Below are 26,214 nucleotides of genomic sequence, written 5' to 3'. Positions count from 1 at the left end.
GGTTAAATTAGGAGAGTAGTAGCTAACATATAATGTAGGGGGGAGTTAACTTATAAAATCTTGGAAGTATTTTTTTTTTAAGCTTAAAATGGAGACCTATTATGTTTCTGGCACATCCTCTCCCTGTATTGGGAACCTGTGTTGAAGGAGCCCAGGGAGATGTGGGGACAGCACACACTGTCTGGCTCCTGGAAGTTTGTGTGTTTTTACCATCCTAATACTGTGATGTACCCCGGCATCATGGCAAAAGCTGTCCCCACTGTGGGGACCTTGCCAGTTTCTGGGTAGGCCAAGCAAATCATTTCAAATCTATCCACTTAGCTACCTATTCATTTGTTTCACTTCATAATTTTATTACTGATGAGAAAATGATATAATTTCTGTTTTCCTTTTTGAAATCAGGTGTGATTATATGACATTTACATATCTTCTTTACATAACATCACATATCTTTTAAGGCAACTGATTTGTCTAAGCCTCACAATATCCACACGACGTAGGTCACGTAATCTGACACGCAGGCAAAGAGCTAACTCGGCAGACCACAGTTGCTCAAAGCCTGCACATTTCAAAGAATGGCCTGTTTCAGGAGGACTGGCCCTTGACTGGCTCCTGGAAGCTAACCTCTGAGCTCTTGACACCTCCTTCTGAGGCCCTAGGCCACACTGGATCAATCTGAACTCGTGGGGCCCAGAGACGGAGTAGCTCAGATCAGTCATGCAGACTCTGTAGTGCCCATGTGACTGAATTACAGTGCAAACCCCGGATACCAAGGCTCAAGTGAGCGTCTCTGGTTGGCAATATTTTGCACACGTCGTCATGCGTGGTGGCCGGGAGAATTAAGTGTGCCTCCATGTGGGAGGGACTCCTGGAAGCTTGTGCCTGCTTTTGCTTGGACTCTGCCCGGTGCAGCTTTTTCCTCTGATGACCTTGATCTGTATTCTTTCACGGTCATAAAGCACGAGCTCCTGAATCCTGTGAGTTTTTTTGTGAGTCATCAAGCCCGGGGGTGGTTTGGGGGCTCCTGACACAGCTGGCCAAGCAGACTCTCACAGATCCTCTTCTCCCAGATGGCACACATTTCTAAAATGGAAGCCCTGAGGCACGATTCATTGAAACTCATTCTCATCCGTTACATTGCATTAAAATCTTGAGAAAGGTACGTTTGTTAAGCAAAGCATATGTTTTGCTTATATTTAAGGAACTTGTTTTCACTTGCCTGGAAGTTTTCTTTTATTATACATCCTGTTGAGTTATAGCAAGAGAAACACTGGACATGCCCACATTTTCAGGTAAATTGCTTCAGGTGAGAACATTGTATACCACTGGAAACGTTATGGTCTGCTGTGTTTATGAAACCGCAAAAATTAGTTGCTGAACTGTGAATTTTTCTTGTGGGTTAAGGGGAAGGAATGATGGGAAGCAATCCACATAATAACTACAAAAACTGAATCTATATTGACCTTTGTAAAAAACCCGAGATAGGAGAAGACAAGTAAGAATAGTAAACAGGAACAAAATTTACATATACCGGGCAAGACTGCCATCAGTTGTACCCAATTATTTGTTTACTGTGAAAGCTAATTTCTTCACAAATTGCTCTTTGATGAAAGCAACAAATTAGTACTCATAAGTAAGTCATTACAGAATTTAAATAGGGAGCATCATATGTAAATAGGAAGTGTTTTGCTTCTCCACTGGTGGTGATTACATAAAATACAAAGGAGATGATGTATTTAAATAGGCAAATAGAAAACTCGATTTACATAGTGGGCAACCCAGCTAGACTCAGCATTAAGTTTCTTCCCACCTGTGGTAGGCAGGATAATGCCCCCACCCAAAGAGGTCTGCAGCCTAATCTCTGAGACATGTGACTTGTCAAAGAGAAATTAAGGTGGTTAATCAGCTGGCATTGGATAGGGAGATTATCTGGGATTATCTGGCTGTGCCCAATGCAGTCACAGGGGTCCTTAAGGTCACAGAGGGAGGCCAAAGAGAGTGTCACAGAGATGTGGTATGAGAAAGACTCAATTAGCCATGGCTGGCTTTGAGTGTGGAAGGGGCCATGGGCTAAGGAGTGCAGGCAGCTCCTAGAAGCTGGAAAAGGCAAGAACATGGTTATTCCCCTAGAGCCTCCTGGAAGGACACAGTCCTGCCTACACCTGGATTTTAGCCTACTAACACCTGTTTGGGACTCTTGTGCTCCATAACCTTAACGTTGGTGTTGTTTGAAGCCACTGGGTTATGGTGCTTTGTTACAGCAGCAAAAGGAAACCATATACCATCTGGAAGAGGTCAGACTGCAACCCCACCCTTAGTCACGTGAGTGCAACACACCTGGTCAGTAAATGCACCAGCGACAGGAAGGGGGATGCAGTTGTACCCAGGGGACCCTTCCAGTTCACCTTGGTGAACAGGGGTTGCAGGAAGCACTCCCGCCTCTTGCCTCTGTACTTTGCATATTGTTCAGGCATCCACTTCTCCCTCACACAGCTTCAGGGAGCCCTACTCCATCCCCACATCCTGAGGGCTGGGATTGCCTACAACAACCAGCATGCTCTATCCCCTGGCCAGAGTGACATTTCAGGGATTGGCACAAGAAGTTTGGTCACTAAAGCTCAAGGACCTACTTGCTGGGGACTTCTGGAATGGCAACCCCCTTACTCTCCTTTGGAGTCTACCTGGTGAGATGCCTGCTTTTGCTGGACATAAGCAGAGAGCGACCTCGAAGTTGCCAGCACCGCATTTGGATCACAAGTGGGGCCACCCTTAAGATGGAGCAGACACTGGAGGAGGCAGACAGGAGAAACGGGAAAATCTCATTTTGGCCAACACTGCAGAGCCCCTAAGAAAAGCCTACCTCTGGACTTTTCAAATATGTCAACTAATCAATTTTTTAAACTCTCTAAGCACATCTGAGCTTATTTTTCTATTTCTTGCAACTGAGTGGTTCCTCACTGAAAGGAGGGTTTGCAGTTTCTGGAACTCTTCTTGTTGTTAGAATGGATCCTAATGCTGGGTGGTATTAATAGTGATCCACAGGGGTGCCTGAGTGGCTCAGTTGGTTGAGTGTCTGACTTTGGCTCTGGTCATGATATCTTGGTTCACGAGTCTGAACCCCACATGGGGCTCTCTGCTGTCAGCGCGGAGCTCATATTGGATCCTCTGTCCCCCTCACTCTCTGCACCTCCCCCACTCATGCCCTCACACTCTTCTCTCTCAAAAATAAATAAACACTTAAAAAAATAGTGATCCACAAACTATTCTCAATACAGGTAGTAAAGTCATGGTGGAACTGTGTAAAGTAAGGGTGGTTCCCATATGCTACCATTGGTACTAACGCGGGATCATGTGAAGCAAAAATGGCCTGTATTTAAAAAATATTCACAAATCTATGCATTTCTCCGAGATAAGACTCTATACACCATCTCTCTGGCAGAAGTTCTCCATGGGTCTTTCGTGTTTCTGAACTCTTGTGAGCAGAGGACTAGCTCCCTGTGTTTGGGACCATCTTTTCCTTGAAGATCTTTATAGAGCAAACAGCCTTGGAAGAGACAGTGTTTCCCTCTGGGGTGAAGGGCAGGCTTATTTACTGTCCAGTAGGATGTGGATGCTGTCTTTCTTGGGGGTGGGGGGGGGATGGCAGGCAGGCTTGCTCTGTTATACAAGATTTTGTTTCTCTGGCCTGAGGGTTCCTTTCCCATAATGCGACCCACTGTGTGTACACATGCCCGTGGTCCTCTTCACATCCCTGTGGGAATTAGGGCCCATGGGAACCCCTGCCATAAAGTGCTGCTGCTCTAGCTACTAATATTGCTGTGAGTAACAGCCCTTTTTCTCTGACCCATGAGTTTTGTGCCTTCTGCCAGCATCCACGAACCATGGCAGGCTCACTTGTTAGTGAGAAGGAACATAGCCAACTTGCTTGCAAATAGGGTAAAATCTTAGACCTGTCACAGTTCTTGACACCATGTAAAGCCATTTTCTTTGCTTTTGGTTGGAATTAAATCACTCTGGAATTAGTGAGGTAAAAATGTCATGCTGATCACAAGCTTTGATTTGCATATGTACATATGTCTTTGAGTAATAAAAATGGGGGGGGATAAATTATTTCAAAACACTGTCTGCCTATTAGACAAAAATATTTCATAGTATATGGAGTATAGAGTGAAATAATGAAAAAGACCTCGCTGATGCAAAGTTTGGAATCCATTTGTGACCTTGTTCTTTCTGGATTAGTTCAGGGCCTTGCTGGTCCATTCCCAGCCTGGGATGTATGCAGCACTGGCAGGAAAGGAACTGCCTCTTCTCCTACTGAACCTCCCCCAAGTCTGTCCTTCACCTCTTGTTCCCTGGTAATCAGTTTGCATAGCCCTCCAGTCTGATACCCCATCTGCTATTTCCTGACCTCCAAGTCTAGCTTAACTGCATATTTTGGCTCCTGAAGGAGCAAGAAAATAAAATCACTACTAGAAACAATAACTGACCGGAGCTGGCCATGAATTCCTGCATGTCTGTGTGACTAGGGTAGAGGCCACGTGGTGGGAGCAGAGAGTAGCAAATGCGTCTCAGGAAGGGCTGCTTTCATGTTTAGGAAAGTACGTTAATGAGTCTGGATGATCAGGGCAAGGGAAGGCCCCCTCCCCAGTGCACCCAGGCTGGTGTGTGGGAGGAAAGAAGGAGAGATTAAGTGTGTGCAATCCTGCAAATGTCATCCTCCCTGATGTTATTGCATTTTGGATTCCTGTAGAGGCAGTAGACACAGAAGGGTTTGGTTTTGCTTGGGGAGGTTGGTGAGACACAGAAAAGAAGAGAAAGGTACAAGCCCGAGACATGGAGTTTGGAAGGGGTGCCATTGCACATTCAATGCAATCCCAATCAAAATAGCAATATTCTTCACAGAGCTAGAAAAAACAAATCCTAAAATTTGTATGGAACCACGAAAGACCCTGAATAGCCAAAGTAATGTTGAAAAAGAAAACCAAAGCTGGAGGCATCACAATGCTGGACTTCAGCCTATATTACAAAGTGTAATCATCAAGACAGTATGATACTGACACAAAAACAGACACATAGATCAATGGAATAGAATAGAGAATGCAGAAATGGACCCACAAATATATGGTCAACTAATCTTTGACAAAGCCACAAGAGTATCCAATGGAAAAAAGACAGTCTCTTTAGCAAATGGTGTTTGGAGAACTGGACAGCAACATTCAGAAGAATGAAACTGGACCACTTTCTAATATCATACACAAAAATAAATTTAAAATGGATGAAAGACCTAAATGAGACAGGAAACCATCAAAATCCGACAGGAGAACACAGGAAGCAACCTCTTTGACCTCGGCTGCAGTAACTTCTTACTTGACATGTCTCCAAAGGCAAGGGAAATAAAAGCAAAAATGAACTATTGGGACCTCATCAATATAAAAAGCTTCTGCACAGCAAAGGAAACAATCAACAAAACTAAAAGGCAATGGACGGAATGGGAGAAGACATTTGCAAATGACATATCAGATAAAGAGTTAGTAAGTATCAAAAATCTATTAAAAACTTACCAAACTCAACACCTGAAAAACAAAGAATCCAATGAAGAAGTGGGCAGAAGACATGAATAGACACTTTTCCAAAGAAGACGTCCAGATGGCTAACATGCACATTAAAAGATGCTCAACGTCACTCATCATCAGGGAAATACAAATCAAAACCACATTGAGATACCACCTCACACGGGTCAGAGTGGCTAAAATTAACAACTCAGGAAACAGGAGATGTTGGCAAGGATGTGGAGAAAGGGAACCCCTCTTGCAGTGTTGGTAGGAATGCAAACTGGTGCAGCAGTTCTGGCAAACAGGGTGGATGTTCCTCAAAAAATTAAAAAAAAAAAAAAAAAAAAGAATTACTCTATGACCCAGCAATAGCACTACTAGGAATTTATCCAAGGGATACAGGAGTGCTGATTCACAGGGGCATATGTACCCCAATGTTTACAGCAGTGCCATGAACAATAGCCAAATTATGGAAAGATCCCAAATGGCCATCAATTCATGAATGGGTAAAGAAAATGTAGTGTATTTATGTATGTATACACACACACACACACCCATACACACACACACCAGAATATTACTCAGTGATGAAAATGAATGAAATCTTCTCATTCGCAACAACATGGCTGGAACTGAAGGGTATTATGCTAAGTGAAATAAGTCAGTCAGAGAAAGACAAATATCATATGATTTCACTAATATGTGGAATTTGAGGAACTTTACAAAAGACCATAGGGGAAGGGAAGGAAAAATAAGATACAAACAGGGAGGCAAACCATAAGAGACTCTTAAATACACAGAATAAACTGAGGATTGATGGGGATAGGATGTTGGGGGGGTGGAGAAAATGGGTGATGGACACTGAGGAGGGCTCTTGTTGGGATGAGCACTGGGTGTTGTATGTAAGTGATGAATTATGAGAATCTACTCCTGAAGCCAAGACTACACTATATGTTAGCTAACTTGACAATAAATAAATAAATTTGAAAAAATGGGTAAAGGCATTAAGTAGTTCTCCAAAGAAGATATATAGGTAGCTAATAAGAACATGAAAAGAAGCTTAACATCAGTACCCATTAGGGAAATACTTATCAAATCTACAGGAGACACCACTCCTTACCCATTAGGATGGCTATCATAAAAAAGGCATAACAAGGGTTGATGAGGATATAGAGAAACTGGAAACCTCATATGTTGCTGATGGGAAGATAAAATGGTGCAGCTAGTGAAGAAAACAGTCAGTTCCTCAAAAAATTAAACACAGAGTTACCATATGACCCAGAAATTTCACTCTTAGGTGTATACCAAAGAGAACTGAAAAAAAAAATGTCCATACAAAAACCTGTACACAAATATTCATAGTAGCATAATTCGTAATAGTCAAAACATGGGAGCAAATGTCCATCAACTAATGAACAGATAAATAAAAATAGATAAATAAAACATAGTATATTCATACAATAAAATTGTATTTGGCCATAAAAATGAATGAAGTGTTGATCCATGCTAAAACATAATGAGCCCTGAAAACTGATGGGAGAAAAACTCTAACAGTGTGATCTGCAGTGGAAGCCATATTATATTTCTTTCTAAGTCTGCATGACTGTCCGTAGACTTTGTTCCAACCTCAAGCCCAATTTACGGCTGGCCAAGCACACATCGTACACCTGTTTTGTGAGTGAGTAGCCTAAAGGAACACCATCTTGTCCTTGAGATATCGATCAATGCTCCTGCTCCCTGCATTGCTTTATGACAAAACTTGCGATTCCTGCCTACATGCTAATCCATAATCTTTTGAGCTTTTACAAGATGTAAAAAGGATATAACTCTGTAAAAATGATTCACTCTCTGGAGCACGTTCTTCCCTGTCAAGAGTGTGTTTCCCAGGCAGCTGTCTTAACTTGGACTTGAATAAAATGCTCTTTTTTGCTTTTAAAGATTCTAAAAGGTTTGTTCATTTTGCATCGGCAAAGCATTGTGCTAAGTGAAAGAAATCAGTCACAAAACCATACATTATATAATTACACTTATAGGGAATGTCCAGAATAGGCAAATCCAATAGATATACAAAAGAGATTATTGATTTCCAGAGGCGAAGGGCCTTGTAATAAAACTCTTAAATCTATCTCAGCAACCCTAAAAGCTTTCTGGAAGGTGTATATTTACAGAAGTTGCATCCTTATGAATCCATATCATTTCAGCTCAAGGAGGAATCATGTCTACCAGGTGAATAAAACATTATGAACTGGATCAGGAGAGGTAGTCAGAGATGCAGGAAAGAGGTGTATAAAGACAGAGGAACCAGAATCATCAGTGGACCCATGAAATGAGCGTCCTGGGAATCACAGGGACAGAACTTCATGGAGCTGAAATGAAATTCGGGAGAAAGAAGTGGCTGCAGGTTATTGGGAGCACTGACCATGGAAATGAGTGAAAGATGGGAGAGAATATTCAAACATCTGCTCGGTTAGTCTTCTGTCCACATGGCTCCCTGGTCTTCCCAGACAGCTCTTTTAAAAGCAACTCAGGTTAGTGTTAGCTTTAGGATTTCAGGGATGTGTAGGCAAAGGAGAAGAGGCAACATGAATCCGGACAGACAGCAATCTATTTAGAAGATTTATATGTTGCCTTCAAGGGGAATGAACACAATTCAGTGAAGAGAAATTGAATTCAGCTTCTTTATCTGATGAGGGCTGGGCCCTGTGCTTTGAAACTCATGTCGCGTCTCAGGTAGACAGAGTGCAGACGGAGATGTATCTTGGCCGTTAGCAGGCAAGCTGTTGCAAGCACATGTTCACTCTGTGTGCAAACTCTCCTAGAGAATGATGGAAGAGAGTGCCTTCCACACGCAGTTCTAGGGGCACAAATCCCGGAGCCTGCATTTAGAATTGGGCTGGGTTGAGGTTTTCAGCTACCACTCAACGTATTTCTTCTTCCTACAAGAATAGTTAAAAAGATGCAGGCTAAGGGGCATTTATATTTGTGGAATTTCTTGTCATTTGCTGCAGAGAAGGAATAATTAAACTCAGTACACTATTTGAGTTGTGCGCGCCCACCAAGCGTTTATCCTGTGCTTGTGGCATAAAGGCAGACCAGCCCTACCATCAGCACCCTCCCACGTTTTACCAAAAGAATTTCTCACACTGTTAATGTGCCTATCAAATGCAGGGGCTACTCAGAGGATAGGGCAGGAATCTGTGTCCAAGCACATTGTCCCAAACTCTCTAGTGTGAGTGATGCCTTTTTGATGTGTGATTCTTCGGTGTAGAATTGCATCCACAACATGGCACCCCGCCCCCCAAGCCAATAATTCTGAGGGATCATCATTTCTGAAAGCCTCCCATCCTATGTTTTACACACCCACTGGGCTGTAATCCATTCAGGGTCTGGCACCTCCCTCTCAGAAACTAGATTCCTTTGCAAACCAGAATCTTAGCATCTCCTCTGATGCCAAACCACACTGAGTCCTGGTCAATTAAAGACCTTTGACAAGCTCATTGTTTGGGCAGAGATGCCCTCAGCTGGGGGGAAAGGAACGGGCCATGGCAATATTTCATTAAAAACCTTTTGGGAAAAAGGAAACAAGTGTTTTCAGATAGAAACATAGCATTTGTCCAAACTATCAAAATTTTTTCATTGTGAAAAGCATCCGATAAACCTCTTTTGTTTCCATTTATTTCCAGTCTTCAAAATGGAAATTCATCTGATGCCAACAACAGAATGTCACTCAATAGAAGAACCCTTCCTGACCCAGAGGGCCTGCTTTGCCTTGGCTCTCTGAGAAGATGCAAAACCTAAAATCCGCGGTGTTCAAGCCTGCATGCTCCATAAGAAAAGATGTTTCAGTGGATGAGAAATGTCTCTGGGGGGCTTTGTTATTTACTGGATTTTCATACAACTGGGTCTCTGGTCTGAGCATAAATTCACTTTGGCATAGGAGCATCTCTATATGCTTATGTATTTGAAGGGAGAGGAAAATGAGACAGGAGGGGGCTGCGGATTGCTGGCGAAGCTTGTAAACTGGAATCTTATTCTCAATTTGTCATGTTCACCTGAGTTTGGAGACCTGAGCTTTGTCCCTTAGAAACCACCAATCCTGTCCTTAATCAGTACTGAAAGTCACTTTCTGCTTATTATCCAGTAAGATTCCCTCTCAAATGATCTCCTGCAGGAAGAAAGACAGGGTAATAGCACCCAATTCAATATGTCCTGGCGGGAGTCAAGACAGCTGGGTGCGATGAAATCTAGTGACTTTACTGTGACATTTTAGGGTAAGTTCAGGGATCAGAGGATCGGGCGGTGAAAAGTTTGGGGGAAAATCCCCTAACTACATGGGATGCAGTATCCCAGGTTGAGTTTTTCAGATTCACCGAGAAACTCTTTAAGGTCCCCATACACCTGTAAAATACAGAGAAATATTTGTCCCTTTCCTTATTCTCAAGATGTTGGCCTCTCCCAGCTTCAGTTAAGGAAAGGATATCTGCTGTGTATTTTCATCATTAAACTTCCTGAGAGTTTTGGATACTCAATGTCCTTCACCGATAGCAGTTTTGATGGATCTAAGTATCAATTTTGGGAGGCAAGATATGAGTCAACATACATGAGTGCTTACTCAGTGAAAAGCATTTCTTATATATACAATGGGATATTACTCAGCCGTGAGAAAGAAAATCCTGCCACTTGGGACAACATGGATGGTCCCTGAGGACATTATGTTGAGTGAGAAAAGACAGTCAGAGAAAGACATATACGATATGATCTCACTCACATGTGGAATCTAAAAAAAAAAAAAAAGCCAAACTCACCAGAACACAGAGTAGGATGGTGGTTACCAGGGCCTGAGGATTGGGGGAAATCAGAGAGACGTTGGCCAAAGGGTACAAGACATATAACTGGAAGATGAGTAAGTTTTGGACAGCTAACGCACAGCATAGTGATCCCAGGCAAAGACACTGTAGCAGAGATTCCGAAGTTGCTAAGAGACCAGATCTTAAATGTTCTCACCGCAGAAAAGAAATGGTAATCATGGCATGTGGCAGAGGTGTTAGCTAAACTCTGGTGCTAATCACACTGCAATATATAAATGTATCAAATCAACATATTGTACACCTTAAACTTATATAACGTTACATGTCAATTATATGTATAAAAAAAGGCGCATTTCTTAGCTACCTGCCAAACACATATCAGCTTGGATTACAATGAGCTTTCAAGTTAAAGCTCTCAAATTAATAAAACTAGAATAGGCATCAAATATTAAGTCAATTAGCAAAGGATCAGGCTCTCTTATCTATACTGAGAGGGAGGCAGGATCCTGGCCACCCATGGTCTGTTAGGCCATTACCAAGGATTTCGTTATTTTTTCCCAATGAAAGCATTTAAGCAGGGAAATTCCAGGATCTGATTTGGGGTGTGAAAGATCACTTCAGATGTTGGATTGACGATGGATTCAAGGTGACAGAGTGGCCTGGGGGACCCAGTGGGGGCAGTTGACGTTTCTGTTGTGAGAATGGATAATATGAACGTGTGACATTACACACAGGTGCACGCCCATGCACGCGCACACACAGCTATCTACCTGTGTGTGGAGCTCTAAAAGCAGGCGGCCAGCTCAGCCCGCCCTTGTAGTAGAATCAGATGCATTCAGTTTACCCTCAGGCAGGAATTGTGTTTGGCCCCGCTTCTTGAGCTGCGTCTTGCCCGTGGAAGTGGAGCTCACCAGCCTGTCCCCATCCAGACTCCACAGGCACCAGGGCTAACCCTGATTCACGCAGAGGCAGGTTGTAGCTGAAATGCCCAGGGAATGGCTGGGAAGGCACCTCTTTTCCTTCTCTCAGAGCTTCAGCGGCCACGTTGCTTCCTTCTGGCCTGACCTTGGTTTGTTCAGCTGCCGAGGGCTCCTCAGCCCCAACGTGGCCCTGTGGGCCCACAGAGCCCTGGGATGCATCACACAGAAGGAACCAGTTCTGGCTTTGTCTTCCCACTTAGGATGAGATGGGAAAGACCCGGCCCCTCCCCAGAGGGGAGCCACAGAGAATAAGAGCCACAGAGAATACGAGCCCATGGAAGGCACCAAATGTTATGGTGAAAATGCAAGTTTTTGATTCCCAATTTCAACTCACCAACTTTATAGAATGAAGGCAATTTTTATTTTCCTGAGTAAGAGCTGCCTTCCGAAGATGAAAGGATCAGGTGGCTTTGATTCATCATCATCCTCCTCATCAACTTCATCATCATCGTTGTCATGATCACCATTATCATCAGGAGAAACAGGTGTTTTTGTATCCCCCTGTTCTGTGGGAAACACTTTGAAGAGCTTGACAAAGACCTGTGGTGTCGCTGGCCCTCCGTCCGGGCCCTGGGATCAGGGAGCAGGGGCCGCTTGTGCTTGCCTTGCCAGGCTGTCCCCTGAACTTCTTACTTGTCGGGGTGGTTCCTAGCCCTGGGCACTTCTGCCTGATGCCTTGTTATGCTCCTGTGGCCCAAGGAGCTTCTGCTTGGGTTGTTTCCCCAGGGCTTCAGTGTTTGCCTGTCTTTCTTGGTAAGTCTCTCGGCTCAACGTTACCAAGATTCTGGATGTAAAACCTCAAATGTAATGCTGAACTTGGACTGGGAAGCTCACTCAGAGGAGTCACCCCTGGTCATAAGCAGTTCACTGGAAGTAGTGGACCTTGGGGTGATAACAACCCTCACTGTCTGGTAACCTTAGCTTTGGTGCTCACTGGGGCTAACCTTGATCTGTACCTATTTCTTCAAGTTGTGTCTTAACGCTTCAGAAGGTTAAACAGTGTGAGGAGGGAGGAGTTCTGAGAAGGAGTCTCATGTGAGGATCTAGACTTGGGGAGCCTGATGGCACTTATCCCTCCTCTTCCAGGCCAGAGTGACAAGCGTGCTGAGATACTGATGCCCTCGGCCCTGGGGTGGCTGAGTGGGGCCTGGGTGGCCACCTCCAGCCCCGAGCTGCCCTGGGGTGTTGTGCAGACGTTTGCACTTTTGGTATGTGGGCCTGCCATGAAGATGGTTTGCACACATGATTGATTCCAGGCCATGTAGACGGCCTGCCCAGCTTTGGCAGAACCTCAGTCCCCCTTGGCAAGGTCCTCTCTAAGCTGGGTTTCTCATGGCTGCCAGCTCTCCTCTCAGCTCCTGCTGACGTCCGCCTGGAACCTTCCAATAAATTCCTTCCACGACCTGTGAGCTGCAGTTGCTGCATGCACCGCTCTGTGTTCTGCTGTCTGTCTTCAAGGGCAGGTGCAGGATCAACACTCTCCAGCCTCATGACTACTTTTAGGATGCCTGACCTAGGTACTCCTCAGGCGTTTAGAAAGGTATCCTGGGCACATATTTCTAGTGCCAGCAAGCAAGCTTGACTGGCCAAGAACACACAGAATATTCCCTGAAAGAGGAAACATCCCTTTTCCTGGCTTCTTGCCATACCTGCTGGGGAACTGGGTCAGCTGAACTGTCTCCAGCTTGGTGCCGACTCTCCTTGTCAGTGTCCCAAGGGGAAGTGACAAGGTCTTTTATCTGGGCATTTTACAGCATGTTGTGGCTTTGATTATTACCACCACCTACCCCCCTACCCCGGAAAGAACTAATCAATGTTTGTTTTATATGTTTTTTTTTTATGCTTTGCATAAAAAATAATCAAACTTTGGAATTGGGATAAATCCTATCCTAGTTCCTGAAGGGTCACTACATCTTATAGTGAAGTGACAGAGTCCTGGGGGTTAAGGGACTGGCCTGAAGCCAGCCACCTGTTGCATTTGCTGCTGTCCAGGGGGTTCCCTGCATGCCCCCACACAAACTTGGTCCAGATATCTCCAGGCAGGATCTGATTTCAAGCTCTACATTTTGAGTTCAGACAGAGGTGTTGGATCAATGCTCCATTTGCACGTAAATGTCTTTTCTTTCAGAGTTTTAAGAGAGGGTATATTAAAGAATATGGGGTCTTTGGGCACACATCTCTGGTGGTGGGGGATAGTGGGTTAGAAATTCATTTGAAAAACTGTAAATAGAGAGCGAACCAGGAGACTCTGGGGGTGGTAAATAGATTCTATGCTCCATGCGCCCCACAGACAAACTACTGGATCTTCCTTCATCAACCTCCCAGCTTCCCCTTTCCCATCATAACAAGAGCTCCTGTTTGCTCACTGATATTGTACAAGATCCTCAACCCTCCCAGGAACCGTATGAGGCAGAAATTATTATTCCCATTTCACAGATGAGGAAACCGAGGCTCCGCAAAATTAGGTAGCTTGCCCCAAATCACATAGCTTGGTGAGGGGTGGAATTCTGTTTATCTGAGTCCAAAGGTACATATACTCTTTCCACTTCAAGTTGGTGAACACATCATTTTGCATCTCAGGGCCCCAGTAAATTGATGCAACTCAGAAAGGTCCCACCCCATAGACCCTCTGCTTTATAACAAAGAACCTGTATGGGCAAGGCCAAACTCTTTGTCTACCTGCAGAACTCTCCTTCAGATTCTGGCAGCAGGAGGGAGGCCATGGGGTTCTTCATCAGATCGGCCACTGCAGGGTCCTTGGGTGTCACATAGAAGAAAGGAATCCCAGTGCTGTTGTTCAAGGGGCCGTCGCTGATGGGCAGGCAGTTCCCAAATGGCAGTCCTGGGATCTAACGAACACCAAAAAAACCTTTTTCAATGCAGGGTATTTTATTTTATTTTTCATTTCATTTCATTTCATTTCATTTCATTTCATTTCATTTCATTTCATTTCATTTCATTTTTTGTTTTCAATGCAGGGTTTTGGATTGACCTGAGCTGGGAGCTTAGCCAGGAAATATAGCAATGTGGATGGCATGGCATCACCATGGTTCTGACAGGTAGTAAGTTAAGGCACAGTGGTTCCCAATTGACCCAACTCACCTGGTGATAGCTCCGGGATCTCTATTGAGGAGCTGAGCAGGGACATTCTGTTTGGAAGGATGGCTAGGGGATTATTCTTGAAGCTGCTGCATGTGCATAGAAAACACCCTCACTTTGTTACATTTAAAATTATTTGGGGGTGGCACTGAAATTTATGGAAGTCAGCTACAACCTGCCCCTGCGAGCCCAACTGCCTTCACTGACTCTCTTAAAGTTCTGACAACTTTGATGGGGCGCCTGGGTGGCGCAGTCGGTTAAGCGTCCGACTTCAGCCAGGTCACGATCTCGCGGTCCGTGAGTTTGAGCCCCGCGTCGGGCTCTGGGCTGATGGCTCAGAGCCTGGAGCCTGTTTCCGATTCTGTGTCTCCCTCTCTCTCTGCCCCTCCCCTGTTCATGCTCTGTCTCTCTCTGTCCCAAAAATAAATAAACGTTGAAAAAAAAATTAAAAAAAAAAAAGTTCTGACAACTTTGGGGATAGATCTTAAGTCTTAACTTTAATATCTTACCTGGTCTTTGGACTCCGAGAACTTTCTACTATTGTTTCTTTTACAGCTACACCACTTTCTCACTTATTAGTTCCATTTTTTAATTGTAATCAATTTTTCATTATATGAGTCAGCAACTTGCCCTTTTAGAGAAAAGGAAGTCACAGAAACATTGCACACCCATTTTTATTCATGATCTTCAGTGGAGTAGGTGAAATTCTTAGACATGTATGCAAGTATTTCTTAGGTTTTCCCAGGCCCTGCTGGGTCCTGCATTCCAACCTTCATGAGCTTTATTTACCCTTTACAGAATATTCCTTACTGTGACTGAGCCCAGAACTCAGGAGCTGTCTTGTCTTTAAAGCACTGCATGGCAATGGTGTATAGACCTGGAATAGGAGATGGCTTTCATCATTTGAGAAGACACAATGTTAAGGTGTCTTCCAAAATGGGAACATAAGTTCATTTACAGATTCTGTTTTTCAGCTTGTCATAAATTGCCTGGAATCATGCTTTGCACACATGACATGCATAGGGTAAATGCTCTCTGAATGGACTGAATTTGGACTAAATGTCAATATTGGAAAGGGGAATTCCTAATAACGCTAAGAAAAAAGATGTCAAAAGTCAAAATATCTTTAGTACTAGACTAAGTCTAGTTGGCACTAGACTTTTAATTGCTTGAACAATCTGTGTTTTTAAATTTTTTTTTAATGTTTACTTATTTTTGAGAGAGAGAGAGACAGAGCACAAGCGGGGTAGGGGCAGAGAGAGAGGGAGACACAGAATCTGAAGCAGGCTCCAGGCTCTGAGCTGTCAGCATAGAGTCTGACATGGGGCTCGAACTCACGAACTGTGAGATCATGACCTGAGCTGAAGTTGGACGCCGAACCAACCTAGCAACCCAGGTGCCCCGAGGGGTTTTTCAAACATTCACTCTGTCTACATCCTTCTTTTTTTTTTTTTTTTTTTAAGTTTATTTATTTATATAAGTAATCTCTACACCCAATGCAGGGCTCAAACTCACAACCCTGAGATCGAGACACACGCTCTTCCCACTGAGCCAGCCACACACCCCAGAACAATCCGTGCTTTAGACTAAGATCAGCCTCATTATTTAAGCTTCATATCTTCCTAAGGTATGTCTTAGGAGCATAATTTATAACTGTGAGGAACCATTTGGATGCTGTGAACGTGATTAAGATCATTGCCATAATCAGAATAAAGTCATTTAAATATTTTTTAAAAAGTAAAACAGGACCTTCAAAACTAACATAGTCAACCACTTAATTCCATAGAAGGGGAAAATAAAGTGGACAACTCGGTGACTTGGCCAGTCTCCAAACAGATGAGACCATACGTGAGGTAAGAACCTGCCGCTGGCCAATGACCTATCCATTCCCTAAAAAAATATTTATTTTGCATAAATTAAACAGGAGTTCAAAGTACCTCTCTGTAATAAAACCCTTACATCGATCTCACCAGCCCTAAAAGCTTTCTGGGCCATGTATACTTAGGGATGTCACTTCCTCATCATTTATCCATGTCATTTTGGCTTAAGGTGGAATCATACCTAACAGGTGAGTAAGAACATTTACGAACCGAATGATAAAACTGCAGCTGAAAACAACTCATTCCAGCATTTATACACTTTGCACCCTAAGCCTCCTTTCCAGAAAACCTCTTAAGTTCCATATTTCAAAATGTGAACTTCCACCAAACCCCCCGTGGTGTCTTTCTCCCAGTCCCCAGTGTCAGTAGGTGACCGGGAAGTTCGGGTCCATTGGGTGCTGTGGGCTGGGAGGCTGCACGCGCCTACTCTATGATGCCCACGGCGGCTCTGGCTTCTTTTGTCCAGGTCTCGGGTCAGGCGCTGGTTATGTGTACGCCTCTTTGACCATCTCAAGACTGCACTTCAATCCCCACGCGCCTGGCAGGATGCCTGACTGTCAGCACCTCCCAAGCCCCCCATTTTGCCAGGTTAACCAAAGCACAATCTGGTTCCGTTATTTACGCGCCGGCCACAGCGCAACCCCGCCGGCGGGGCACGTCTGTGAGACCTGGATCCGAGCGCGCGAGCGGTCGCTAGCATCTCCCGGTCCCCAGGCCACCGCCAGGCATGCACCTGCAGCCGGCTCCGGGCGGGGCTGCTTACCTTCTCGTGGGCGGACACGGTGGCCAGACAGCCCCAGGCGCTGGCGTGGGCCAGGAAGCGGGCGGTGCTGGGGCGCAGTCTCGGGCCGCTCTCCCGCCGGTAGGAGAACATCCCGGGCGGCGCGGGGGGCGGCCTGGAGCGGGCGGCGCCGCCCGGGGGCGGCAGGTGCGCGTCCTCCTTGTGAGCCGAGGCCGGGAAGCTGCGCTGCCAGATGCTGCCCGAGTCCTCCAGCAGCGCGGGCAGCGCCTCCTCGGTGGAGGCGCTGTCCAGCTCCTCGTCCACTTCGTTGGTGACGGCCCAAGACACCGAGCTCACGATCACGTAGCCCGCGGCCGGGGACAGCAGGGCGCTGCAGCACAGCAGCCAGGAGAGGCGGGTGACCGGCCGCGCGGGCCGCTGGCCGCGGCGCACGGACATCTTGCAGCGGCGCGCCCTGCCGCGGGGACAGCCTGGAGCGCGCGGGCGGCGGCGAGGGCGGCAGCGCCCCCGTGCGGCGGACGCGCGGAACTGGACTCCGCTCGCGACCGCCGCAGGATTCCCGGGCGGGGTCCCCACCCCTGGATGCCCTCGCAGACTCCCGCCGTGTTGAGAAGTCGAGCTCCTGGAAAAGCGGATTCCACTCGAATACTGCACGTCCTGCGGCCGCCGTGCGCAGAGTCCTCACCGTGTGCGAGGTCCGGGGATGGGCTCATTACCTGCTGGATGGCACGGATTCTGCAGCCAGGGGGTGGTGGGCGTTCAAATCGCGAACCAACACACTCCCCTACTTACCAGCTGTGTGACCCTGCCGGGTCACTTAACCTCTCTGTGCCTCAGTTCCGTTATTAGAAAAACAAGCAAACCACGGTATTGAACTCATTTGGGTGATGGATGGGAGAATTAAATAAGTTAACGTCTGGAGAGGCTTATATTTTGGTAATAGATAAAGGTAGGGACTGTTATCATTTTATAGAGGAGGAAACTAAGTAAATGGTGAAGGTAAGATTACCACCGAGTCAGTCTGATGCCAAAGCCATTCCCTTGCTTTGTAAGGACAATGACTGTCTTACGCTTTACTTAGGAGTGCATTGCTGCGAGTTCTTCTGAAGGCAAAGTCAAATTTTTACATATCAACCAAAGTAAAAGATAGCAAACACCCAGAGACAAAGTGGCTGGGATGGAGTAGCAGAGAATTGTAAGAATGTATCAGAGTTTCAAAACATTCTTTTATTGGTGGAAATTTGAGCTGTTTCCAATAGTGAAGTTTTATAGATAGCAACATAATTCTAAATCATTTACACTTTTTAACTTCTGCTTATGGTATTCCCTTATCTGCCCATTAAGAGACATATTCTGCTCTAGATTTTCCACCTAACATCTAATAGTCCTGCTTCCAGTTTGTTACGGATGAAATTGACTTGAACTAGCATCAGAATTTTTGTAGATATTTTGGTAAATGTTACACTGTGCAGTAGCCAGAGGATCCGTTATCTACCCTGTCCTCCATTCCATCTACCTCCTCATTTCCCTCCTATTCAAAGCCATTTTTCTTTAAAAAGTCTTCTTAATCTCCTCAGTACACTCCAAGCTGGCCTCCCATCCCACCCCAGCCACCCTTTCCAGGATGCCTTCTTTCTGTTGCTAGTCTAAGGGGAGTTCTGGTATTCTCTCTGCATGATCTCGTCTCCTCCCATGGCTCTGCCATCCTTTTATGCTGCTGACTTGCCAGCCTCTCTCACTTGCCCCTGAATGATGTGTCCCATAGTCTTGGAGAGGCAGTATAGCAAGTCATTAAAAGACGTGAGCTCTTTCAAATGACTTCAAATGAATTGACATCCTGCTCTATCACCTACCAGCCGTGTCTGTAAAATAAGGACAGTCACTTCTATCCCAGTGGCCTAGGAGAAGCACAGAGCAGACACGTGATAGATGCATACCAAGCCTCTTTTCTATCATATGCTCTGCGGTGGGGGGGGGGGGGGGGGGGGGGAGAAGGGGGGAGGCAGGTGAGCCTGGCAGCTGACTCCTTCCACCCAGGCTCTTGTTCTTGGCTGTTAGGGGCCACTTCTTCCTTTGAGGCTCTAGTGGAGGTGGATATTTTCCTCTGCCAGTCCCAGCACATGATGTGAAGAATAAATGCCCAGTTCTTACTGTTCATTGCCAGCAGGATAAAGTCCAAGCTCTTTAACTCAGTATATAGGTCCCTTGTAACCTGTCCCTGCCTGTCTGTCTATCCCTGTCTGTCCCACTGCAACATCCTCCCAGACTCCACTGCAGCGATCTGGCATCTTTATGGTTCTACAGTCAGTGAACACCCACACATGCACCAGATAGATTAATACAATTAGCATTTTGATCTATTTTCATCCTCACTTTTAATCCCTCTGTTCATTCATCAAGGTACATGATAGTAATTTACAAATATTTTTCTTGAGAGAATGCATGCAGCAAATGCATAAAAATATATGTACAAAAAACCTGTTAAAATCATTCAGGTGAAGTGAGGGAATATTGCCAGTTCCCCAGAAGCTCTCCATATGCCTCTCTCCCCAAATCACAATCCCTTGCCTCCTCTCTTAGAGGTAATCACTGTCTTGACATTTGTGATACACATTTCTTTGCTTTCCTTTATAGTTGGATTTCCTACACATGCAATCCTCAGTGTTATAGATTCATCTTACCCTATTTTGAACTTTATATAAATGAAATCATACTTTAATTTTTTGTGTCTTTCTATGTTGTCAAAATTATGTTTGAGAATCATACTTACTTTGTTGTTTGTAGATATATATGGCTGTATAGTATTGCATAGTGCAGCTATATGACCATTTATTCAACTATTGTCAGTAGGTGTTTTATTTTTTTTTATTTGTATTTATTTTGTTGTTGTTGGTTATTTTGAGAGAGAGGTGGGGAAGGGGCAGAGGGAGGGAGGCAGACGACCCGAAGCAAGCTCTGCACTCTGTGAGTACAGAGCCTAATGTGGGGCTTGAACTCAGGAACCGTGAGATCATGAGCTGAGCTGAAGTCAGATGCTTAACCAACTCAACTGAGCCACCCAGATACCCCCGTTGGTAGGTGTTTTAATAGGTTTTATTATTCAGGTATGGTGAGGCCAGGTGATCAAGAGATGCCTGCCATTGAAAAGGTAATTTATTCTACTCATAGATCCCAAGAAAAGGGATCTTTGGCCAATGGGGACAGGAGTCAAAGGATTTCCAGGTCATGGGTGAGCAGTTCACTTTACACCCTTCCTCAGAGGGTATCCAGCAGGATTGAGCCCCGGTTGCTCACAGTGGTAACAGCTAAGGGACACAGCCTTAGAATGGCTTTCCTTCCTCCCTGGTCCAATCACTCTAGTCCCCCACTCCTGTTCTTTAAGACTACATCCCAAAGTAAACTACCCGTGTGCCAAGTCCTTGTCTCAGACCCTTTGGAGGAATCCAAACTAAGGCACTGGTGCGCATTCAAGAGTTTCTCTAGGGTATATACCTCGTAGTAGGGTTGCTGGTTGTGGGGTAGAAGTATGCTTCATTATATTATATAATGTCAAACGGATTTCCAAAATGATGGTACCAATTTACATTGCTACTATCAGTGTATGAGCTTTCCTGTTGCTCCACATTCTCATCAACACAGATTATGGTTAGATTTTTCTGTCTTTTCTCTCTCCCCACCCCCCCACCCCCCAGTCTGGTGGATGAGTAATGGTGTCTCATTTCTATTTTAATGACTGATGTGGTTGGCTGATCACCTTTTCATACTTTCATTGGCCAGTTGGATATCCTCTTTTGTGAAATGCCTGTTAATGTCTTTTGCCCATTTTTATTGGGTTGCCTGTGGGTTTTTGTATTGATTTGTAAGAATTAATTTTATTTTGTTTATTCCAGTGCTTTGGTATTGAAAAGTGCCACAGATTGTTTTGGGGTAGTTGTTAATGCTAATGTTTCTATGCATCAACCTAACTGGGCTAAGGGATGTCCAGATGGCTGGTAAAATAACATTTCTGGGTGTGTCTGTGGGGGTGTTTGAGGAAGAGATTAGCATTTGAATCAGTAGATGAATAAAGAAGATTAATCTCATCAATAGGGATGGGCATCACCCAGTCCTTGTGGGTCTGAATGGAGCTGAGACATCCACCTTCTCCTGACCTTGGACATCAGCACTCTTGGTTCTGCAGTTTTCAGATTCAGGCTGGGCCTTTACGCCATTGGCACCCCTGGTTCACAGAACTTTGTGTTTGGACTGGGACTACCCCACTGGCTTTCCTGGGCCTGCAGCCTGCAGATGGCAGATCATGGGACCTCTGTCTCCATAATCACATGAGCTAATCCATGTTGTTCTATGTATCAGGAGTGTTTTCCTTTTTACTAGTGAGTAGTATTCCCTTGCATGGACATGCCATAGTTTTGTTTATTCATTCAACAGTTGATGGCTACTTGGGTTGTATGTATGTATGTATGTATGTATGTATGTATTTATTTATCTTGCTATTAGGAATAAAGCTATTAATAGCATTCACGTACAAGTCTATGTGGGGACACGTTTTCATTTCTCTTGAGTAAATATTTAAGAGCAAGATTGCTGAGTTGTATGGTAACCATAGGTTTACCTTTATAATAAATTGTCGAGCTTTCTTTTCCCTCCAAAGTGGCTATACCATTTTGCATTCCCACTGACGCTGCATGACAGTCCCAGTTTTTCTGCATCTTTGGCAACACTTGCTATTGAGTGGCTTTTTAATTTTAGCTATTCTACTAGGTGTGTCGTGGCATTTCATGGCAGTTTTAATTTACATTTTTCTAATGGCTAACAATATCGAGCAGCTTTTTATGTGCTTACTTTTTGTCTCTCTTCTTTGGTGAATTGTCTGTGTAAATATTTGCTCATTTAAAAATCTGGTTGTGTCTTCTTAGTGTTGAGTTGTGAGAGTTATTTTATATGTTCTCCATACCAGTCCTTTTTCAGGTAGGTGTTTTGCCAGTGTTTTCTCCCAGTTTGTGGCTTGCATTTCCATTTTCTTACCAGTGGCTTTTGAAGAGCAAACATTTAAAATTTTGGTAACGTCTAATTTATCATTTTTTTTTCTTTCATGGTTTGTGCTTTCTGTACCATTTCTAAGAAATCTTTGTCTGATCTAAGCCCATGAAAAATATCTTTGATGTTTTATTCTAGAAGCTTAATAGTTTTATGTTACATTTAGGTCTGTAATCCATTAAAAACATTTTCTGTATATGAATGAGGTTCATTTTGTCCCTACAGAGATCAAATTGATCCATCACTCTTTGTTCAAAAGACTATCCCTTTTCCTGACTTACACGTTATTTTTGTCTTAATGCTGTATTTTTCTGAATACAATGAGACATTGTTATTTTATGCAGTCTACGTTCATTTAGATTTAGCTATGTACTCTCCAGTCTCCTCACTCTTTATCTTTTCTTGTATCTCAGATCACCCATTTGTGATCATTTTCTTTCCTACTGAAGTATATCCTTTAGAATTTCCTTTAACAAGGGTCTACTAGTGGCACACTCTCTTTTGTTTGTCTGAAGTTTACTTCTGTTTCACTCGCAGAAAATATTTCTGCTGAGTACAGAATTCTAGCAGTAGGCCTGTTTTCAACACATGGAGGCTTTCATTCCACTTCGGTTCCTGTGCTGCTGCTGAGAAGTCAGATTCCAGTCTCGTGGCCACACCTCTGAAGATGACTGTTCTTTATTTCTCCTGTGGCTTTAAAACTCTTCTCTATGTCTTTGGTATGCAACTAGGTGTGGGTTTCTTCCTTCCTCCTTTCCTTAGAAACATTTTGGACCTTCCCTCTGGTCTCTAACCTGTCTTTCGTATCTGTTGTCTCTTTGTCTTTGTGCGGCATTTAGATAATTACAGTGGATGGAAGGTTTGTGTCCACCCACCCCCAATTCATGTGTTTGGGGTGGCTATATTTGGGGATAGGGCCTCGAATGAAATAATTAAAGCTAAATGAGGTTGTAAGGATGGGGCACTGGTCTGATAGAGTTAGTGCCCAAATAAGGATACCAGAAAGGGGCACCTGGGTGCAGGTTAAGCATCTGACTCTTGGTTTCGGCTCAGGTCATAATCTCACAGTTCATGAGATTGAACCGTGTGTCAGGTTCTGCACTGCCAGCCAGAAGTCTGCTTGGGATTCTCTGTCTTCCTTTCTCTCTGCCCCTTCCTTGCTCACACACTCTTTCTCATTCTCTCTCTCTCTCTCTCTCAGAACAAGTAAGTAAACATTAAAAAAAAAAAAAAAAAAAGACACCAGGAGTGCCTGGGTGACTCAGTTGGTTAAGCATCCGACTTCAGCTCAGGTCATGATCTCACAGTTCGTGGGTTCGAGCCCCCCATCGAGTTCTGTGCTAACAGCTCAGAACCTGGAGCCTGCTTCAGATTCTGTGTCTCCCTCTCTCTCTGCCCCTCCCCTGCTCACACTCCATCTCTCTCAAAAATAAAAAATAAACATTAAAAAATAAAAAAAAAAATACACCAGAGAACTCTTTATCTCAATGTGCACCAAGGAAAAGCCGGGTGATGATGTAGTGAGAAGGTGGCCATCTGCAAGCCAGGAAGAGAGCTCTCACCAGAAACTGAGTCTGCTGGAACCTTGGTCTTGGACTTCACAGCCTCCAGAACTGTGAGACAATAAATGTCTGTGGTTTTAGCCACCCAGTTTATGATATTTTGTGATAGCAGCTCAAGCAGGCTGAAACATTGTCAAACTGTGTTTCATTATGATTTTTACCATTTCATAGTCTTACTAGGAATATATGAGTACCACATGGGCTACTCATCAATGATGCAGGTGGTCATAGCACTTATACAGAAGGAGCTATTTTGAATTGGAACTCAGTTACTTGGCTTAGTAACATTTTGCAGAAATTTTAGGCTTGTTTAAGCAGTTCATAGCAAAGGACTCTTCCGCCAGCAAACATTCTCAGGTTTGGCTGCAGGACACTAGCCTTTGGTATATTTACAAAAAGATTTGACTAGTGATGGGAGGGAACACATTGCAGAACTTCTGCTCACCCATTACTTCCTACTCACAAACGTTTGCCAAGAACAATGAGAGGCATGTAGTCACAGGTAACAAAGCACAGTTTAAAGTTTAGAGCTAGGAATGTAAAGAGGAGCCTGGGATGTCTTCTTGGTCAGAAAAAAAAACAAAACAAAAAACAACCCAAAGTTAGAAAAGATTAATGGGTCATGTCAAAAGAACACAGGAGTCAACTTGAAGAGACTTCCACTGGGAAAAGGTGGAATAATTTAAGCATCAAAAAGAATAATGGTGGCAGTTATTTAAAAAAATAAGCATACATATATTTACTGTCCTCCCAGCAATTGCTCTCCTGGGCATTTATCCCAGAGAACTAAAAACGTGTGTCTCCCACAGAAACCAAATACATCATTGTTCATAGCAACTTTTTTGTAACAGCCCGAAACTGGAAGCAACCCAAATGTCCCTCAATATGTGAATGGTTACATACAGGCATATCCGTACCATGGAATATTGCTCAGAAATAAAAATTGAGGGGTGCCTGGATGGCTCAGTTTGTTGTGTCTGACTTCGGCTCAGGTCATGATCTCACGATTCATGGGTTCAAGCCTCATGTCAGGCTCTTGTGCTAACAGCTTGGAGCCCGGAACCTGCCTTGGATTCTGTGCCTCCCTCTCTCTCTATGCCCCTCCCCACTCACACTCTGTCTGTCTCTCTCAAAAGTAAACATTAAAAAATTAAAAAATAAAAAGAAATCTAAATTGATATGTGAAACAACTTGGGTGGATCTTATATTGAGTGAAAAAAAAAAAGCCAGTCTTAAAAGGTCATACATTATATGATTTCATTTACAGAACATTCTCAAAATTACGAAATTATAGGAGTGGAGAACAGATTAGTGGTTGCTAAAGGGTTAGGGACGGTGTGTGGGGTGTGTGTAACCATAAAGGGGCAGCATGAGGGAGCTCTTTGTGGAGATGGAAGGGTGCTGCATCTTGACTGCAGTGGTGGTTACACAGTCTATATGTGACAAAATGTCATAGAACTGTACACAGAAGGCACCAATGTCTGTTTTTTGGTTGTACAATGTCTGCTTTTGACATCACACTGTAACTGTGTAAGATACAAGTATTGGTAATGGGTCTCCTGAGTTAATAATGATTAAAAACAAAAACAAAAGACAAGCCTTCAATAGTCATCACTGGAAGTTATCAAGGCATCGAATTTATTCTGATAATTTATTTTTTCTAAAGCAAAAATAATTCAAGCATTTATCCTGCCTTTCCTTTTATGTTTCAATTCTATTTCAAGGTAACCAAATTGTTGATATGGGAAAGATTTTCTTTCTAGACAAATTCCAGCTAATATATCTAGAAGGAATTAGAACATTAGAAAAAGAAATCATTTTGTAACCCCTAATGAAGCAATCGATATAGGCAACAATAATCAATATGTGAAATACTAAATGAAATATTGAGTGGAATCTTATAGTAGATAGATCATCCTGGCAACACCTGAACCCCATGATCAATCTTAAGTCTTTTCTTTGTTTCTCTTCTTCCTTTCTTTCTTTTTGTTTTTTTTTTTTTTTTCATTTGAGAGAGAGACTGAGAGTGTGTGAACGGGGAGAGGGGCAGAGGGAGAGAGTGAGAAACTTTTAAAGTTTTAAATTCTTTTTATTTTGAAAAAGAGAGAGAGAGAAAGGGAGGTGCAAAGAGAGAGAGGGAGAGAGAGAATCCCAAGCAGGCTCTGTTGTCAGTGCTAAGTCCAACATGGGGCTTGATCCCAAGAACTGTGAGATCATGACCTGAGCAGAGTTGGATGCTCAACCAACTGAGGCACCCAGGTACCCCTTGAAAGAAAAAGAGAGAGTAAGAGAGAGTAAGAGAGAGTAAAAGAGAGAGAGAGAGAGAGAGAGAGAGAGAGAGAGTCTTAAGCAGGCTCCACACTCAGCGTGGACCCTGATGAGGTTGATCCCATGACCCTGGGATCATGACCTGAGCTGAAACCAAGAGTCAGGCAGTTAACTGACTGAGCCACCCAGGTGTCCTGAATCTTAATTCTTAATTTCACCAAATGTGGGACAAAGGACTACCTTTGTCTGTTCAGGCTGCTATAACAAAATATCATAGACTAGGTGG

The 26,214-nt window shown here is 44.0% G+C and overlaps 1 protein-coding gene across 1 annotated transcript in view; it reads right to left on the bottom strand.

Annotated features, from left to right (window-relative positions):
• CREG2 (cellular repressor of E1A stimulated genes 2) overlaps positions 1-17,572 on the bottom strand; it is a 36,781-nt gene extending 19,209 nt beyond the window's left edge. Inside the window, exons 1-2 of the mRNA XM_045445670.1 lie at positions 17,083-17,572; positions 14,020-14,189 (exon numbers count right to left, since the gene is read on the bottom strand). Coding sequence (XP_045301626.1) covers positions 14,020-14,189; positions 17,083-17,499 — 587 coding nt within the window. The 5' untranslated portion in view covers positions 17,500-17,572. The remainder of the gene's footprint in view (positions 1-14,019; positions 14,190-17,082) is intronic.
• Between the last annotated feature and the right edge of the window lie 8,642 nt (positions 17,573-26,214).

The sequence above is a fragment of the Leopardus geoffroyi genome, chromosome A3, assembly GCF_018350155.1.
Source record: "Leopardus geoffroyi isolate Oge1 chromosome A3, O.geoffroyi_Oge1_pat1.0, whole genome shotgun sequence".
Taxonomy (NCBI): Eukaryota; Metazoa; Chordata; class Mammalia; order Carnivora; family Felidae; genus Leopardus; species Leopardus geoffroyi.
This window is presented reverse-complemented; position numbering and strand designations above follow the sequence as displayed.